The sequence below is a fragment of the Ovis aries genome, chromosome 24 (assembly GCF_016772045.2).
Source record: "Ovis aries strain OAR_USU_Benz2616 breed Rambouillet chromosome 24, ARS-UI_Ramb_v3.0, whole genome shotgun sequence".
Lineage (NCBI taxonomy): Eukaryota > Metazoa > Chordata > Mammalia > Artiodactyla > Bovidae > Ovis > Ovis aries.
In genome coordinates, this window is record NC_056077.1 from 28,704,040 (window position 1) to 28,722,694 (window position 18,655).

General features: G+C 39.7%; 2 protein-coding genes across 11 annotated transcripts in view; both read left to right on the forward strand.

The window, feature by feature from the left end:
* The window catches only part of KCTD7 (potassium channel tetramerization domain containing 7), a 49,853-nt gene extending 31,236 nt beyond the window's left edge, over positions 1–18,617 (forward strand). The window contains exon 6 of the mRNA XM_060405865.1: positions 13,397–18,617. The gene's annotated coding sequence lies outside the window, so the exon portion shown is untranslated. The remainder of the gene's footprint in view (positions 1–13,396) is intronic.
* Positions 1–18,655, forward strand: part of RABGEF1 (RAB guanine nucleotide exchange factor 1) — a 47,943-nt gene that overhangs the window by 9,357 nt on the left and 19,931 nt on the right. For 4 of the 10 annotated variants that reach the window (XM_042240018.1, XM_042240019.1, XM_012104422.3 and 1 more), the window contains exons 2-3: positions 13,394–13,582; positions 15,586–15,752. In XM_042240018.1, the coding sequence (XP_042095952.1) occupies positions 13,394–13,582; positions 15,586–15,752 (356 nt within the window). Of the gene's footprint in view, positions 1–5,234; positions 5,380–13,393; positions 13,583–15,585; positions 15,753–18,655 lie in introns of those variants that run through there. The other 6 variants (XM_042240021.1, XM_060405864.1, XM_012104423.4 and 3 more) reach the window with 4 other exon arrangements.

The window sequence follows — 18,655 nt, forward strand, 5'->3', positions numbered from 1 at the left end:
GATTTTCTTTTTTAAAAAAAATTTTCACATGGGACAAAAGGGGAAGAAAACTCTCTAAGCAAGTACTTTGTGAGTCTTATGAATAAATCATTTAATAAATCTAGAAGGTACCTATTGAATACTCATTGTGTTCCTGGTACTGTGTTGTCTACACACATGGAATGGACAAGTTAGCAAGTAAATGTCATAGAACATGAGTGTTGTAATAGCTGTAGTTATAAAATGCTCTAGGGAGACTTCCCTGGTTGAGAATCTGGCTTGCAGTGCCGGGGACTTGGGTTTGCTCCTTGGTCAGGGAACTGAGACCCCACATGCTGCCGCGGAACAGCGGAGCTGGTGCACCGCAACTGAAGCGTCCTTGTGCTGCAGCCAAAGAGCCTGCAGCGAAGATCCCATGTGCCGCAACTAAAACCTGACACAGCCAACAAATAAGTAAATGAATCTTTAAGAAAATGCTACAGGAGCCCGAGAGATGGAATTATTCTGTCGGTGGGGAAAGGGGAGTCAGACATTTGAAATAGGGTGGGATTTGAAGGCAGATGAACAGAAGGGTGTTCTAGACTTGTTCATGAATAGGATGACTGTGTACCTTGTTATCAAAAACAGGTCACTGTTGAGAACCAAAGGGATGCTTTTATGCCAGGACTATTCTCATTAACTGGGATGTGTGATCAGCCTATTTGTAAAGAGGAGGTGATGCTGTGGATCCACAGGTCTGTGTCAACTAGTGAAAGACTCATTTCTTTCAATTATTTTTGGAATTTACAACAGTTGTAATTGGTTTACAGGACTACTGTAACAAATTACCACAAACTAGGTGCTTAAAACAACAGAAATTAATGTGTTTTTTTTGTAGTTCTGGAGGCTAGACGTCCAAAAGCAAGGGCGGTGCTCTCTCCCAAGGCTGTAGGGAAGATGGTTGCTGCAGGCCTTGGAGTTTCTTGGCTTGTAGCTATGTTCTTCCAGTCTCTGCCTCTGTGGCCACGTGGCCTCTGCGTGTTTCTGTCTCTCCCAGGGCCTTCTGTAAGGATACCAGTCATTGGATTTAGGGCCCACTCTAATCCAGTATGACTTCATGTTAATTACATTTGCAAAGACATTGTTTCCAAATCTAGTCACATTCACATTATTGGGGTCCAACCTGTCTTTTGGGAGGTCACAATTCAACCTATAGCAGATGGGATGGTTTTAGCAGCTTTTGAAAGTTTCTGCAGTTTAATTTATTCTTACACAACAAGGCATTTTTCTCACAAGCTTAGAATATAATACAAATATTTATTTGACTGAGCCCTCTAACAAGTCTGAATAAATACATTTCATTCCAGGCAGTTGTTTTTTGTACTTCTCTTATCTCATAGATACATTTATGTCTAGCCCAGTGATAGCAACTGGCAAAGGATGAAATGGCTGCAGCAAAGCTAAAACCCTTTGATCACTGAAGCCACCTTTATGTATTGTAGTTTGCTGTTACTTTTTTTATTGACCAGCTGAGAAATGGCTGCTTCTGTGGAAGAAGAAGGGATGGAGCCTGGTAGAAGTAGACTGAGCAGCCAGGTTATTTTGCGTGTAATTTTGAGTTACTCACCTCGGGAATGGCACGCTCAGATTGGAGTCCTAATTTCACTTCACTGACGAGGGTGTGACAGTACAATAGAAGATTGTTGCCTGGAATTCATTCCTTAAGAATGCTGCTCTGCTGGCTCTGCTCATTTCAACAACATAAACTACATTATACTCCATGGGGTTGATTATCGTTTGAAATTATTTGGGTGTTTGGATACTTTGTCTTGTTGTATTTAACATTGGAACTCTGCCACTAATTCTCTGTGTGACATTCACATTCATTTTGGAGGCAGTGTATTTCATGCTATGAAAGTCAGTGAAACGTGTATACAGTCTTTGATTAAACTTATAGTATCTTGATAACATGTAATGTCAAGGACTAAAAGAGGACATAAAAAGAGCACCTGTTAAAGGAAAAAAGATGTCAGAGAAAATGAGCAAAGAACAGGAACAGTTTAATTCTTCAGAGAAAGCATGCTAATGACCAATAAATATCTATAAAGATGGTTAATTTAAGGACATATATGTTAAAACAAGAACTGCTTCTCCTTTTTTGCCTCTCAGATTGGCAGCGATTAAAGACTAATAATGTAGCTTTTATGAGTTTTTGGCAAAGTAGATCATTGTAGGTGGGAATGTAAATAGGTATGACCTTTTTGTAAGACCAGTTTGGGGATATAAATCAAAGTTGACAAGGCATACACCCTTTGATATTCCATGTTTGTTCCTAGGAAGCTATTTCCATTTTGCGAATGGTCTGCTCAAATCCTGAGATTTATAAATTTTATTAATATAATTTATAAATATGATAAAATACTCTCTTATCCTCTTTACTCAAAATAGTCTTCCTGGTCTCTTATTTGCCTTTGTATTTTGGTTCTAAGATGGGACCTTTTAAAAACTAGGTAGATGTTTCACTTTAGTTCTTCAAATCTGTTTCCTTTCTGATTTCTCCTGCAGCTTGTAAGCTTAGATAGCCCTCACGTCTTTAGAAGTTTCATAAATACTTAATTTTAGTTCTTTCTATTTTTTCACTTGTCTTTAAAGAACTTTAACTCTTTATGGTACCTGTAGTTAACTTTGGGGAGTGCTAGATTGCTGACCAGTAATTCCAACATTGTTTATTGAACATTCTTCCCTTCTCCTTCCTCTAATTATTATATTAGAGGCATAGAATATATTAAATATTATATTATATTAGTAATAAATTATGTAATTTTAGTAATTCATTTGTGAATTCAACTGTGCTAGTTCTGTTCCTAAGTTCACACTGTTTCAACTAGTTTGCAGGAAATTAAAATTCAGTAAATAAATTAATTTAGAATATTTAAAAAAATTCTTGCCTATGTATTATTGCTGATAGAACATGGAATTTTTTTTTGACTGTGTTATTTGGTATGTAGAATCTTCGTTCCCTGACGAGGATTTGTCGCTCGCCCTGTGTAGTGGACGGTGGAAACGTGGAGTCCTAACTGCTGGGAAGTCCCCAAATATGGAATAATTTTGTCAAGTTCAAAAGAGTCTTTTGGAATTTTATTGTTATTTATAGAAAACTTAAAAATTTGGAAACATTTGCTCATTTATAAAATATTTAATTTTCTCATACTGTGTCTTGGTATGTCTTGCCAACTACTTAAGGCTTCTCTATATCCCAGTATTTTTATGCAGATAAATAATTACTTTTATTACACACACACACACACACACACACACACACACACAGCAAGCCGTGCGACATGCAGGATATTAGTTCCTCAAGCAGGGATTGACTCCCCCCAACCCATCCACCCCCCCTACACACACACAGTGAAAGCACAGAGTCTTAACCACTGCACCTCCAGGGAAAGTCCCTAATTTTCTTATTAAACTAGTTCCTAGAAGTTTTAACATTTTGATACTATTGGGAATGAGATCTCTTTATATTTCCTAATTTATAGTTAGGTTATTATAAGAGTTTTATAGATTTCATGTACACAAATATAGCTTTTTCATATAAATAAAAATTCTTTTATGAAATTTAGTAATTTTAAAATTAATTCCTCAATGTTCATAGTGTTTTCATTTCTTCTTTCAGGGCTTTTAGGTATATAGTCACATTTTCTAGACAGTAAGTGCTATGAGAACTGAAACATTATTTTTACTTTTATTTGTATCCTAAGTGCCTGTCACATAGTATAAATCAGTATGTAAATATTTGTTGAATAAATAAATGAGGTCATGATGAGTAGAGAAAGCACTATGAGAACATAGTGACTGTCTTGGAGTAATGTTTTCTTTATTTTCTATGGGTGTATATATCTTAGGTTTTTCAGAGTAACCATCTTTTAGTTCTGTAACTAGAAAAACAAAACAAATTTAAGGGGAAAAGCTTAACTTTAAATTCCGTTTCTTAACTGAGGTTCAAGGATAGTTTATTGTTTTAGTAGAGTTGATTGGATGTTTTCTGTAAATCCCAGAGGAATGATCTGTGAGGACAAGACATTGAACCTAAGAAAAGGAAGCAGGCCTCTCACAAGGAAGATAGTGGGAAGCTACTCAGATCTAGAGTATTTTTTGATTTGGTTTTATGAAATGAACCTGGTTTGCATGCAGAGCCTTAAGGAAGAACAGACACACCTCTGTGGACTCGACTCCTGGCTCTTTTCAGGATACCTCAGTCCAGAGTCCCAGCCCTGTGGCAGAACTCACAGCAGTCTTGGCTGTCTCAGCAGTAGAGATCATTCTTGCTCCATCCTCCCTGGTATGAGTAGGCCAGTTGAATTACGCATTTTCTATGCCTAGGTTGCTCAGTAAAAGTCTACTTGTTGGTGTGCAGAGCTCAGAAAGGAGCTGGGTGTGGTCCCCCTGACCTCCCTCCTGGGTGCAGTACTGATGGTAGTTTACCTCTGGGTTGTGGCCCGTCTGGGAAGGGATAGGTCTTTCTGCCCAGGAAAGACAGAATTGAGTCTCAGAATTGATCCCCTGTGTTTCTCCCTAGCTGAAGAGGGTATGGGGTCTCTGTAGCTCTGATGTCTAACCTGAGTGTGCTGACTGTACGTGCTTTGCCCATCAGAACAGCTTCATTACCACTGCACAACCTTCAGATCATGGGATGTACGTTCTTTTTGGTGGCTTACTTGCTTGCTTTGTTTTCCATACTTAGTAACAGAAGTGATCTAAGTGCTATGTACAACTGTCTGATACACATTGGTTCAATCATGTTGTTGTTCAGTCGCCCAGTCGTGTCCGACTCTTTGTGACCCCGTGGACTGCAGCATGCCAGGCTTCCCTGTTCAGTCATAGGTGTTTTTATTTAATAGATTTTAAGTGGAATTTTTTTTTGTTTTAATTTGAAATTACAGATTAACAGGAAGTTGCAAAAATAATCTAGAGAGGTCCTGTATTCTTTTCACCTAGTTTGCCCCAGTGGTTATGTCTTACATAGCTAGCTGTAGTACAGTTGTAGTAAGTTGACATCTTTAATGTGTATTATAGTTCTATGCCATTTTATTACATATGTAGATTCCTATAACCACCACTACAGTCAAAATACTGAACTATTACTAAGAGCTCCCTTATGCTACCCCTTTGTAATCACATCCTGTATGGGTAGACCCTAGGACTGCTCCCCAGGTCTTGTAATTCACAGAAGCACTTGAAGAACTCCTGTATTGCTGGTTGTTTTATTACAGTGAAAGGAAACAGTGAAACGGGATCGATGAAGGAAAACAGTGCGTTGAGCAGAATTTGGAGGATACCAGACGTGAGCTTCCAAAAGCTGTCTCCCAGTGCTTGACAGGATGCTTTTAATCCCTCAGCAGCAAACTCTAGCACCAGGTGTGAAGTTTTCTGTTGGGGAAGTTCGCGTAAGACTAAGATTCCAGGGTTTTTATTGGAGGCTGGTCACACAGGCACAAGCACCTTTATGACTGACCCCCAGAAAGAAAGCAGTATTCACCGGACCTTGCACAGCACACAGCATACAGTGCACAGTCTGCACAAACTGTTCAGACAGGTTGGCACAATGTGGATCAAGACTCCAAGCACACAGAACACCCTTACCAGTTAGTCTGGAAGGGCACTCCTAAGACCTCGGTTCCCAGGAGCTGGCCAAGACTTAGCCACACGAGCAGGCCCTTCTGAAAATGAGAGCGTGCATGATTTGAGCAGCTCAGGCCTGCTTGGTTAACTCTTCTGCATACCTTTCCTTACCCTCCCTTGTTAGAAATAGGATATGGAGAAATAATTGTGGGCTGGGGGTGGAGGTGAGGTTTGGGTTGGTTGGGGTAGGTACTACTTTAGAAAGAGTGAAAGCTGAGACCTAACTGATGAGAGGGAAGTTACCTAATGAACAGAGTCACAGCTTCTAGGCATTAGAACATACTTGCAAAGGTCCCCAGAAGAGAGAACTTGAAAGGAGTCCTATATTAGCTTTCTGTTGTTGCCATAATGAATTACCACAAACTCAGCAGCTTAAAACAGCGCCCAAAGTTCTGTAAGTCAGAACTCCTGGCCAGCTCAGCTGGTGCTCTGTGAAGGTTCTCAAGAGGTCAGAATTAAGATGTCATGTGATCTGGGCTCTTACCTGGAGGTTCTGGGGAGAGTCTGCTTCTAGGCATACTCAAGTGTTGGTAGAATTGAGTTCAATAAAGTTTTGTGACCGAGGTTGTCATTTCCTTGGTTGTCAGCCAGGGGTCTTTCTCAGCTTCTAGAAGCCACCCACATTTCTTATATTTCTCCTCAAACCCAAGAAGGGTTCTTTGACTCTCTTTGACTTCTCTGTCCTCCTCTTCTGCTTTATATTTTAAAAACAGTTTTCTTGAAATACAGTTTACATACCATAGGATTCACCCATTTAAAGAGCACAATTCAAAAGCAGCCTTGACCACACCAACTTTAGAACATTTTCATCACCTCAGAAAGAAACTCCATGCCCTTTAGCTATCTCCTTATTTCATTTTCTCTCTCTCTCTCTCCCCCTGAGTTCTAAAGCAACCATTATTCTGCTTTCTCTCCAGACTTCCCTGTTCTGAACATTCATACGAATGGGATCATATAGTGTGTTGTCTTTTAATGACTGGCTCTTTCAGTTAGCAAATGTTTTCAAGGTTAGTCCTGTTGTGGCATGTGTCAAGTACTTAATTCCTCTTCATGGCCGAATAATATTGATACTTCATTGTGTGAATATACTACATTTTGTCAGTTTATCAGTTGGTGGACATTTGGGTTGTTTCAACATCATTAGACTATTATGGGAATTGCTGACATAAACATTCATATACAGGTTTTTATGTGGACATATGTGTTCATTTCTCTTGGGCATATACCTTGGAGTGGAATTGCTCAGTAACTCTAATTACAATCATTTGAGAAACTGTCAGATGGTTTCCAAAAGCAGCTGCACCATTTTACATTCCCATCAGCAGTGTATGAATGTTTCAGTTTCTCCACATACTTATCAACAGTTGTTATTATCTCGCTTTTTAATACTAGCCATCTAATTGAGTGTGAAGTGGTTTTTCATTTTCCTAATTACTAATGATGTCAGAAGTCATTTAATGTGCTTATTGACCATTGGTATGTCTTCCTTGAAGAAGTGTCTATTCAGCTTTTTTACCCATTTTGATAGCTGGAGTATTTATCTTTTAAAATATTGAGTTGTAACAGTTCCTTATATATTCTGGATACACATTATCAGATTCATGATTTGCAAATATTTTCTCCCATTCTGTGGGTTGTCTTTTCACTCCCTTGATGGGGTCCGTGGAAACACAGAAGCTTTTAGTTCTCATAAGGTACAACTTGTCTATCTTTTCTTTTGTTTATGCTTTTGGTGTCATCTAAGAATCTTTGCCAAATTTAAAATTATGAAATTTTACCTGTGCTTTTTCTCAAGAGTTTTTGTTTTTGCATTTAGGTCTTTTTTGAAAATAAATTTGTTCACTTATTTCTTTATTTTGGCTGCACTGGTTCTTAATTGTGGCACATGGGATCTTCAGTCTTTGTTGCAGCATGTGGGATCTTTAGTTGCACGTGCCAGCCCTTAACTGTGGCACACGGGATCTAGTTCCCTGACTGAGGATTGAACCTGGGCCCCTTGCATTGGGAGCACAGAGTCTCAGCTACTGGACCACCAAGGTAGTCCCTGCATGTAGCTCTTTAATCAATTTTTAATTTCTGTGTATGGTCTAAGGCAAAGGTCTGACCTCATTCTATATGCGTGGTATCTCAGCATCATTTGTTGAGAAGACTCTTCCATTTGATAGTTGTGGCCATATTTTGGTGAGTTTATTTCTGGACTCAGTTCTATCCCATTGATCCATGTGTCTGTCCTTGTGCCAGTTCCATGCTGTTTTGATTATCATGGATTTGTAGTAAGTTTTGAAATTGGTAACTTACGTCTTCCTACATTCTTTTTCAAGATTGTTTTGACTCTTCTGGGTTCCTGTCTTCAGCGTTTAAGGTTCATGTGCTTATGTTAGGTACACCTGGAAAATCAAGATCATCTCTATTTCAAGGTCAACTGATTAGTAATCTTAATTATCTGGAAAGTTTTGTGTTTTTTTTGGTCATCTGAGGTAGCATAATCACAGGTTAACAACAGAGTGAACGTCACGGGAGCACAAGGCCTGTGAGGCTTAGATTGTGAAAAGGTAGAGAACGGTAGGTGCAGAAGTTGGACAGAGGGGTATGAATGGAAGTTTCAGAAATATTTTGTCCAAAGTCACATTGCAGAGCTGGGATTTGAGTGCATATTTGACCGGTCTCCATGTTCTCATGTATACATCAAGTTGGTCTTCATAGACTCATAGCTATTATTGTTGTTTTCATGTTAACCTGTTGAGCCCTTAGTATATGTGAAGTAGTCTTCACAGTTACATTTTTTGAGCTCTAGCATAGTACTTGGGCAAGTCTTTGGGTGCAAATAGGCTGTACTGGAGTTGACAAAAGGAAAAAGCAGTCAGGGATCAAGGGGTGTGTTTCAGAATCTGAAGATAGGCAAGCAGCCAAACCTTAGCAAAGGGTTGGAACTGAGAAATGGAAGCCCCTCGGGACCTAGAGAATATTTTCCTTCTACCTCTTTTCTCTGCTGCTTCTTGTGTGTCTATTTCAGTCTGCAGATTGATTATCCTGGTACTCAGACCGCTTGTTGGAAGGTGGTCCTGCCTCAGCTTCTCCATCATTCAGAAGAACAATCCAGACTCAGTCTCATTTCCAGAACTTCATTTTGGGTCACGTATCTCCCTCTGGTTCCATCAACTGTGGCCCTGAAGTTGGAGGGAGGGGAGCTGCACGTACACAAACATGGCAACCAGTAGATTTAGAGATTTACATTTGGGGAACACTTCCCCAAGGAAGGGGAAGTTGCTGACACCTATGTTAGGTAGCCTCCCTTAAATATGTTCATTTTAGTAACAGACAGCTGTGCTATCGTCTTTGTAGTATAAAAACTTCTAAGCTTACTGAATCAATGTAAGGAAAAAAGTAGATATTTCTTTTTGCCTACTTCTCTTGAAATTGAAGGACCGCAGGGTGATGATGATGAGTTTAGCTCAGGCTCTCAAAATAGTTTGATGGAACTCAGGACATAGTACAAGTTTAGGCTTTTGTGATGTCCCTGCTACTTACTACCTTTTTTTTTTTTTTTTACTTTATAATACTGTATTGGTTTTGCCGTACATTGACATGAATCCACCACGGGTGTACATGCATTCCCAAATGTGAACCCCCCTCCACCTCCCTCCCCATAACATCTCTCTGGGTCATCCTTTTTGACTGAACAGATTATAGGTTTGCAGTCTCAGTGTCTTTATCTGTATTATAATAGAAGAAAGTAGATAGTCTTTAAAATTTCTCAATTTAACATTCTAGAATCTTGACTAGACTTGGTTAACCTTCTTTCTAGCTCAGCCTCATTTACTAAATGATAAGTACGATAAATCTAAATCCTGTCTGTCCTTGGTGGTGGTGATGGGTTAGCTGCCAAGTCATGTCTGACTCTTGGGACCCTATAGCCTGCCAGGCTCTGCTGTCCATGGGATTTCCCAGGCAAGAATACTGGACTGGGTTGCCATTTTCTTCTCCAGGGCATCTTCCCAACCCAGGGATCTAACCTGCATTTCTGTGGCTCATTGCATTGACAGGTGGTTTCTTTATCACTGAGCTGCCTGGGAAGCCAGAAAAAAAAAATAGATTTATGTAAACACCTCCATAATACATCTCAGTACAGTTCTATTACCTCTAAAAAATTTTTTTGTGCTGTTCATTTATAGACTCCTGCCCTAACATCAGTTTCTAACACACTGATTATACAGTAAATAAATTTTTTAAACTGGCTTCATTCACTCAGCATAAAGCATTTGGGAATTCATCCCAAGTTGTTTGGTATAGCATCACTTACTTTTTTTTTCTAAGTAGCATTCCATTGCATGGATGTACTACACAGTTTGTTCATTCATTCATCTACTGAAGGATATTTTGGTTGTTTCCATTTTTTAACTGGTCATAAAGCGACTTAGCAGCAGCAGCAGGAGGGTTCTAGTTGCTCCGCATCCTTGCTTCCACTTGGTATTGGCCTTAGTTTTAGCCTTTCTAGTATGTGTGAATTGATGTCTCATGGTGATTTAAATTTGCATTTCTCTGACGGATGATAATGTTGAACTACTTTTCATGTGCTTAGCTGCCACGTTGTCAAGGTGATGTGACTGACATGGGTTCTTACCTTCTGAAATGTAACCAGTTAGCCTGCCAGTTTCATAGATGCTGGCAGAAGTCATGAGACTCTGGAGTCGAAGACAAAGGAGTTCATTATTCACAGGACATAAATAAAATAAGCTTCATCTCACGTGGGCTACCTTTGGTCCCAAGCCCCACGGGGCTGGTGTCACAGCCGAGGAACCTAAGCTTAAGGAACTCAAATTATTAACAATGGGCAGCAAACAAAGCCACCTGACTTTTGACCTGGAATGTAATATTCTATTTTACTTGAGAGTAAACAAACTTGTCTTCTGCTCTAAAGGGAAGCAGTGATTACTTCCTTCTGAGAATGTTAGATATGCAAACCTTCTTGAAGAGATAGTCTTAATTACAAAGGCCCCTTGTACAGAAATGTGAGAAACCATGGAGAATCATCTCCTGTGTGTTTCTCTTCTTTGGATAAGTCTGTTCAAGTCTTTTGCCCATTAAAAAAAAATCAGATGGTTTTCCTTTCTGTTGAGTTTTGAGAGTTATACATATCCTGGGTGCAAGTCCTTTGTCAGATATATGATTGGCCAGTATTTTCTCCCAGTCTGTAGTTTGTATTTTCATTTTTCTCGCAGTGTCATTTGCAGAGCAAGTGTTTTTAGTTTTGCTAACAAGTTCAGGCTGCTGGTTCCAACCCTGCTTCTGTGAGCCGTGGTTCCCGTGTCAGTTCACTTTTCAGAGGCTCCCCAGTGCTGTTTCACCCTGTTTCTTGGTGGTGCCAGTCTGAAGCCTTGTGCAGTGGTCTCTGTTAGTGTGGTTTTTGGTCTTTGGTCCTGAATAGCATCAGACCTATGTGTGCATGCATGGGCTAGGGTGTTCACAGCTTGCTCTCTTGAATTCGCCTCAGTGATTCCTTCTGTGTTTTTTAAGTTCCCTCGGGGCTTGTCTTCTCTCTTCTGGGTGGAAAGCTGTGGAAGTAGTTGCCCTGTTCTATCTTGTACTCCCATCACTGTCTGGGAGAGTCGAGAGAGGGAAAAATGAGTACCCCCTTGCTCAGAGGGTAGCTCCCACAGTCTCTCATTCCAGTCGCTTCTGTGGACATCGTATGATTGGCAGTGGCTCAAGAGAAGGGGGAAAAAAACAAGAAAATGGAGGGATTTTCATATTTCCTCTCAGTGTTAGGAGTTCCTATTCTCATTCTTTGAGCCAGAACTGAAGGAGTTCTCTCTGTGCCCTGGCGTTCATGTCTGGGTTGAATTGGTGATACTGGAGGGGAGAAAGGGTAACCTGACGGGGGGTTCAGTGATACAGTGAGTTCTGGTCTTCTTCCATAATTCCCCTCCTCCCTTTTGCCTTTGAGAGTCCTCAGGAGTAATGCCTAGTGCCTGCCTCTTTAGCTGTGGTGCACGGGCTTCTCTGTGCAGTGGTTTCTCTTGTGGCGAAGCTCGGCTTTAGGGTGCACGGGCTTCAGTAGCTGTAGTAGTTGGGCTTAGCTGTCCCGCCACATGTGGGCTCTTCCTGGACCAGGGATCGAACCCATGTCCCCTGCATTGGCAGGCAGATTCTTTATTACTGTGCTTCCAGGGAAGCCCCATCTTAACCATTTTCAAAATGTATAATACAGAAGTGTTAACTCTGGGTGCTTTGTGCAACAGATCTCTAGAACCTTTTTGTCTAGCAAAACTGAAAGTCTCTTCCATGGAACAGCAACTCCTCTTTGCCTCCCTCCCCCTACCCCCTGGCAACAACCATTCTACTTTCTGGTTTGAAGAGTCTGACTTACTTAGATAGCTCATGTAGGTGGGATCATGTCTTTGATTTGTCTTTTTGTGATTGACTAATTGTACTTGACATAATGTCCTCAAACTTCATCCATGTTGTAGCATATGATAGAATTTCTTCCCTTTTGGAGGCTGAATAATATTCCATTGTGTATACCACATTTCTTCATCCATTCATCCTGTGTTTATCCATTCATCCCTGGATGGATATTTAGATTGCTTCTAGCTCTTGGCTACTATGAATAATGCTCAGTGAGCATGAGTGTGCAGATATCTCTTCAAGATCCTGTTTTCAGTTCTTTGGGGAATATACCCAGAAGTGAGATTGCTGGATCATATGATAATTTTATTTCTGATTTTTTTAGGACTCTCCATACTGTTTGCTGCAGTGACTGTGTCATTTTACCTTCCCACCAACTGTACACAAGGGTTCCAATTTCTTTACACCCTTGTCAGCACTTGTTGTTTGTGTTCTTTTTGATGGTAGCCATTCTGACAGGCATGTGGTGATATGTCATTGTGGTTTGGGTTTGCATTTACCTAGTAATTAGTGATGTTAAACATCTTTTCACATGTTAGTTGGCTGTTTGTATTCCTCATGGCTCAGATGGCCAAGAATCTGCCTGCAATGCAGGAGACCCGGGTTCAATCCCTGGGTCAGGAAGATCCCCCAGAGAAGGAAATGGCAGCCCACTCCAGTATTCTTGCCTGGAGAATTCTATGGACAGAGGAGCCTGGTTGGCTACAGTCCATGGGGCCGCAAAAAGTTGGACACGGCTGAGCAACTAACACTAACACACATATCTTCTTTGGGGAATTGTCTGTTCACAGCCTTTGCTGATTTTTAATTGGATTTTTATTGTTGTTGAGTTTTAGTTCTTTACATATTCTGAATATTAAGCTCTTATCAGATAAATGGTTTGCAAATATTTTATCCCATTCCATAGGTTGCCTTTTCACTCTGTTGATTGCTTTTCTGTGCAGAAGTTTTTAAGTTTGATATAGTCCCATTTGTCTGTTTTTGCTCGTTTATTATGCTTTTGGTGTCATATTCCAAGAAATTGTCACTAAATCCAGTGTTGTAAAGTTTTCCTCCTATATTTTGTTCTAGGAGTTTTATAGTTTCATGACTTATGTTTAGGTATTTAATCCAATCAGTCCTTTCTTAAAGTATGCTTTATTATTGGGCAGGAATAAGAAGTTTGTTCTTTAGTATGACAGGAATTTGCCATACTGAAACCTTCTTTTCCCCTCTTCCTCCCCTTCTTTCTCTTATAGCATGAAGTTGATAAACTCATTCATTTTTTTTTCTTATTTGCTTAGCTGTGAGTAGAATGACAGTGAATTCATTTTCAACAGCACTTTCTTGTTTGCTCTTTGATTAGCAGGAGGAAGATGAGCCTTAAGTCTGAACGCCGAGGAATTCATGTGGATCAGTCAGAGCTGCTATGCAAGAAAGGATGTGGTTACTACGGCAACCCTGCTTGGCAGGGTTTCTGCTCCAAGTGCTGGAGAGAGGAGTATCACAAAGCCAGGCAGAAGCAGATTCAGGAGGATTGGGAACTGGCAGAGCGGTAAAAGGACTTAACTTGGGGTGTTTAGACAATGATGTAACTGGATACACAGCTTGGCAGAATACATTTTTCTCTTCTGTTTTGAGCTAATTAAGCAAGTCAGCTTAATTTTAAGAGAAATGGATATTTTCTTTCATTTACCACTTAATGAATAGCTTTCAGTGATTTCTTCACTTTGTCTTAACTTTTAATTGTTTTGTGTTTGGGATGAGTTAAGTCTTAGTTCTCTGACATAGACAGTTAGCTCCTTTGAATGAAGATAAGCATACTTCATGGTGAAGATTAAGTGAGGTTATAGATATGAGTGCTCAGGGCTTGGCTTATGACTTTGATCAAGCATTATTTTCCTCATTCTTTTAATATACCCAGCATGACATCTGGCACAGTGATAAGCACACAATAGTAGAAACCTGTTGATTTGTATCCATGATCCTGAAAGTACAGAAGTTTAACTTTTCCTTAAAAAATGGCATTTGTTAGTATTGTCCAGGAAAATGACTATGATAAAAATTAAAACATAGAATGTCTAGTGAGCATAGGAGCTAATAAAATGCCATGAATAACACTGCTGGACCACCAGGTTTGGTAGATTTAGATTGTTCCCAGGTGATGCTGACGCTGCTATCTGAGGAATCACACGTTGTGAATCATAGTTCTATGGATAACTTTTGAGATTTGTTATGAATACCTCAAATTCAGCTGGCCCAAGGCCAGATTTCTTGCTTTTATTTACTCTCATCCCCACTCCCAGCAGTTCCTCCTGTCCCTCCTCTTGTATCCAGTTAATGACATCACTCTTTATTCAGTTGACTAAAAGACATCAGTCACTCTAAATTTCTCCTCCCCCCCCACACACTGGTTGCAACTAATTGAGCATGTTCTGCTTATTTCAGCTCAGAGGGCCTTTTGAATTCCATCCTCTCCTGTTTCCAGGTTCTTATTTCTCGCTCTTAAATCTGTGTACTCTGTTCTTAATTACTGTCTCTGTCCCTAGTCTGTCTGCCCCTCCAGGTGTCACACAGCTACCTGCATTATGTTTAAAGCACAGATCAGATGATGATATTGGATTATAGTCTTTTCTTGATTCCCTACCACATGATGAAGTCCAGGATTATAGCAGGCTTGGCAGGCAAGGTTTCTTACCACCTGGCGCCTACCTGTACATCCAACATCAGAGTCCATCACGTCGTCAGTGACCTGACTACATTGAATGAACGTGGTCCTCAACGCAAGTGACATCCTTCTCATTTGTAGTAGTACCTTCTTTCTGGAATGCTCTTTCACTTGGAATCCTCTTGATCCTTCTAAGACTGGCCTGAATATCATTATAAAGACTTTCTTGGGACTTCCCTGGTGGTCCAGTGGCTAATAATCTGTCTGCCAGTGCAGGGGATGCGGGTTCAATCCCTCATCTGGGAAGACTGCACATGCAGTGGGGCATCTAACCCTGTGTACCCTGGCTGTTGAAGCCTATGCCCTACATGCTCTGCAAAAGGAGAAACCACTGCAGTGAAAAGCCCGTGTACCACAACTAGAGAGTAGCCGCTGCTTGCTGCAACTAAAGAAAGCCTGCACATAGTAGTAACAAAGACCTGGCACAGGCAAAAAGAACAAAATAAATTTAAAACAAAAAACCTTGGACTCTTCCAGCAGATTTAGGTTTTTCCCCCCTGTATTCTCATAGCACTAGGGTTTTGCTGTCTACTGTAGGCGCTGTCGCATTATGTGGTAGTTATTGACTTAGCTCTTTCTTTCTTCCACCCTTGAGGTTGTCAGGGAAGAGGACTAGACTGTATTTCTTTTGTGTAATCCTCAGACAGCTGCTGAATGAACTTGATCCACAGAGGAAGTCCCTTTTGAAGTTTGTAGTGGCACATAGGATAGTTTGCTGTCAGAGACCTCAGACTTCTTTGGTATTTAACCTCTAATTCTGAACGTTTTAGCTCCCAGTTTTTTGAGTTGTTACCTGTAGATGCAAGGAAAAATCTCTCGTTGAATTACAGACTGCAGCGGGAGGAAGAAGAGGCCTTTGCCAGCAGTCAGAGCAGCCAAGGGGCCCAATCCCTCACTTTTTCCAAGTTTGAAGAGAAGAAAACCAATGAGAAGACCCGCAAGGTTACCACAGTGAAGAAATTCTTCAGTGCTTCATCCCGGGTTGGAGCAAAGAAGGGTAATTTTTCTGATTCTCTTTTTCTTTTTGTGCCCAATGAGACACAGAATGTGTGTGGGCTCAGCTTTGTTAATTCTGTAAGCATTCAGAGATATCATCGCAGACTTGAGATGTTGGGTTGGAGGTGCAGATGACAAATGAAATCTCATTGGTTGGAGGACATTATGTTAAAGAAAACTTATTTTTACTTTATCAGAGGAATAAAGATAGTTGAAACATATAGTTTTGTTTATAAAATTTATACCCACTGTATCTGCTTGGATGTTCTATTTTTTGTGCCTTCAATTTTTGAATATTGGTTTATTCTCCTTTGTTTTTAATATCTTCACTATCCATACCTTATCAGAAATGAGTGTTTCAAGTTATCTTAAAGTTGTCTGAAAGAGAAGTTTTCTGAAAGCTTGAGAGGCAGCTTGTGTCTAGATAGGAAATACTATTTAGAGAACATGTAGGAAGGCACTTTTGTATGTGCTTGACCTTTTTCATCCTACTGTTTAAAATTCCACATTATAACCAGCAGGAAAATTCTCGCTAAAGTCACACTTGTTCTACCTGTGAGCTGATAAGCTAGTTGAAATGACCCAGCAGGAAGCAAGAAAGAATGTCTCTTGTTAGACCTTAGTCTCTCTACCTCTGTGTTGATAACCAACACTGATGCTGTCAGAGAGCTGTTCTCTTGGACACTTCCCTCCACTCCCTCCACCCCAACCTGGGATAATTGTTGTTAGGTTTTTGGTCTGCCTGCAGGAAGGGAAATAATAGTATCACAGCTAAAGATCTTTGCTAATCTTTTCGGATTTAATGACTATTGTTTTTTGTTTATTAGAAGGAACGATTGTTTATCCAAAAATACAGCACTTCTCTTTAATAAACGCAAACCTTTAAACCATCTTTTCATTCACATGATCCATTTGGAATTGTTCTTGCTTGGCCCTCTGTCAGCAGTTTTCTCTACAGCAGTAAGAAGGGGAATAATCAATACTTGTTACAGATTAGATGTGTTTGATAAGAATGTATTTGGTTCATGATTTATTTATGAGGAGGTAGTGTAGTAGGGTGATTAAAAGTGTATACTTTGGAGTCACCCTGGTTTGAGCCTCAGCTTTGCAGTTTGCTAGCTGTGTGACCTTGAGCAGGCTGATCTCTTTAAGCCCTGTCTATTCTGAGGGATAGTAATACCCGTCATTGACATGTCTTGAGGAGTAAATGAGCTAATGTGTGTACAGAGTTTTAGCGCAGTACCTGACACACATAGTAGGTGTCCAGTACATGTTAGCTATTTTTAAATGCATGTTGTTTTTTTGATAGAGAAACCTGCTGGTAAGGAACTCGGAGGTATTGATCAAAGCCGTTCTTTCCTGTTTAGTTTGCATTCTGTTTCCTGTTTTGGGGAAGTCTGATTAACCTTATGCATTTATAGATGTCTGGTGAAATGATATATGACAACAAGTGAAATAGTAAAGAATTATAAAATCATCAGCTCTGTCACATTTTACAGATGACAGTATGAAAGCCCATAAGATGAACTGATTTACCCAAGGTCGTATAATGAGTTGCTGTATTAGAGCTCAGGTCTCCTTTAAGTCCTGGTTAAGCTTTTTCCCCTTATATCCCTTGACCTCAAATATGTATGTGTTCACCTATAACTATATCTGTGTCTGTATCTGTGTAGATAGATAAGTGCATAATAGTCACACATATTTATGACTATACTTGGCACTTTTAAAAATCATGTCCTAGGAGCTTCTATACAGTATACATTGTATTATGGAAGGAAGATTTGTACTTGAAAAGAAAAATTTCAGGTGATTTTTAATCTTAAAAACTTGCATGTGGAATAGTTTGTAATTTTAAAAATTTCTTTAGAATGATAGTTTTTTTTTATCTTTAGCTGTTTTATGTCTGTAGAAAGCATGTGATGAGAAAGACTTCAGAGTGTTGGGGAAAAAAATTGATGTGTGCGTATTAGAAAAGAAGATGCTGTTGGATCTTTATTTCACAGATTTCTTATGTAACTCTGCCAAATGAACTCTACATTTCAGGGTGATTATTTTTTTGGCCTTTGCATGTAGATGAAGTTGGCCTCTACTAAATGCAGTTTTCATTTATTGAGTCAGCTACAATAGGCCTTTTATGTTCTGTGTTCTTTATTTCACCTTGTTAATACAAGATGTCCTTGCTCTTGACATTTTACTTGCTTCTATTGGTGGTACAAAAGAAAGCTCTTAAGCCAGGGCAGGTTGGTGGTACGTAGAACACAAATAACCTTCTAAGGGATTTGAAAAATATTTTAACTTCCTGTTAGAGTTGGCTGTGTCTTCAGAGAAGATTAATGGGACAGTTTGACTGTAAAGACTCAGAGAATTTACTTTCAGTTTTTTAATCTCCAAAGCAGGGTTGAGTGAGCTGTAGTTTAGAGTAAATCACAGTGGGTCAGCCAAGTTGAAATACTTGCTCATACATTCTAAAATGCTCTTTTTCTTTAGCGGTCAAATAAATGTCACCCTGAGTAGAATCTTGTGTTCATCTTTTACAAATAATCTAAAAGTTATGCTCTAAGGAGGGATTAAGGAAGGCTGTCCTTTTTTTTTTTTTAGAATTAAAATGCCAGTCTTTCTGCTTAGACCTTAGATTCTAAATACTATCCTACACTGAAGTGAATTCGGGTTCCTTGGAGAATTGACTGATTCTGGAACTGGAGCTGGGAAAGGAGGGCCCCTCAGAAATGTTGGGGACATGTCAAACACCCAGAGGTCAGCTTGAATGGGTTCCCACTGACCAAAATTGGATATCAAAACAAATAAAGATATAAATGGACTGTAGATGAATAAAACAACAATCCATTAGTCCATCCAACTAATAAAATAGATAAATGAAGAAGGGAAGAAAACTCTTGCTTACCA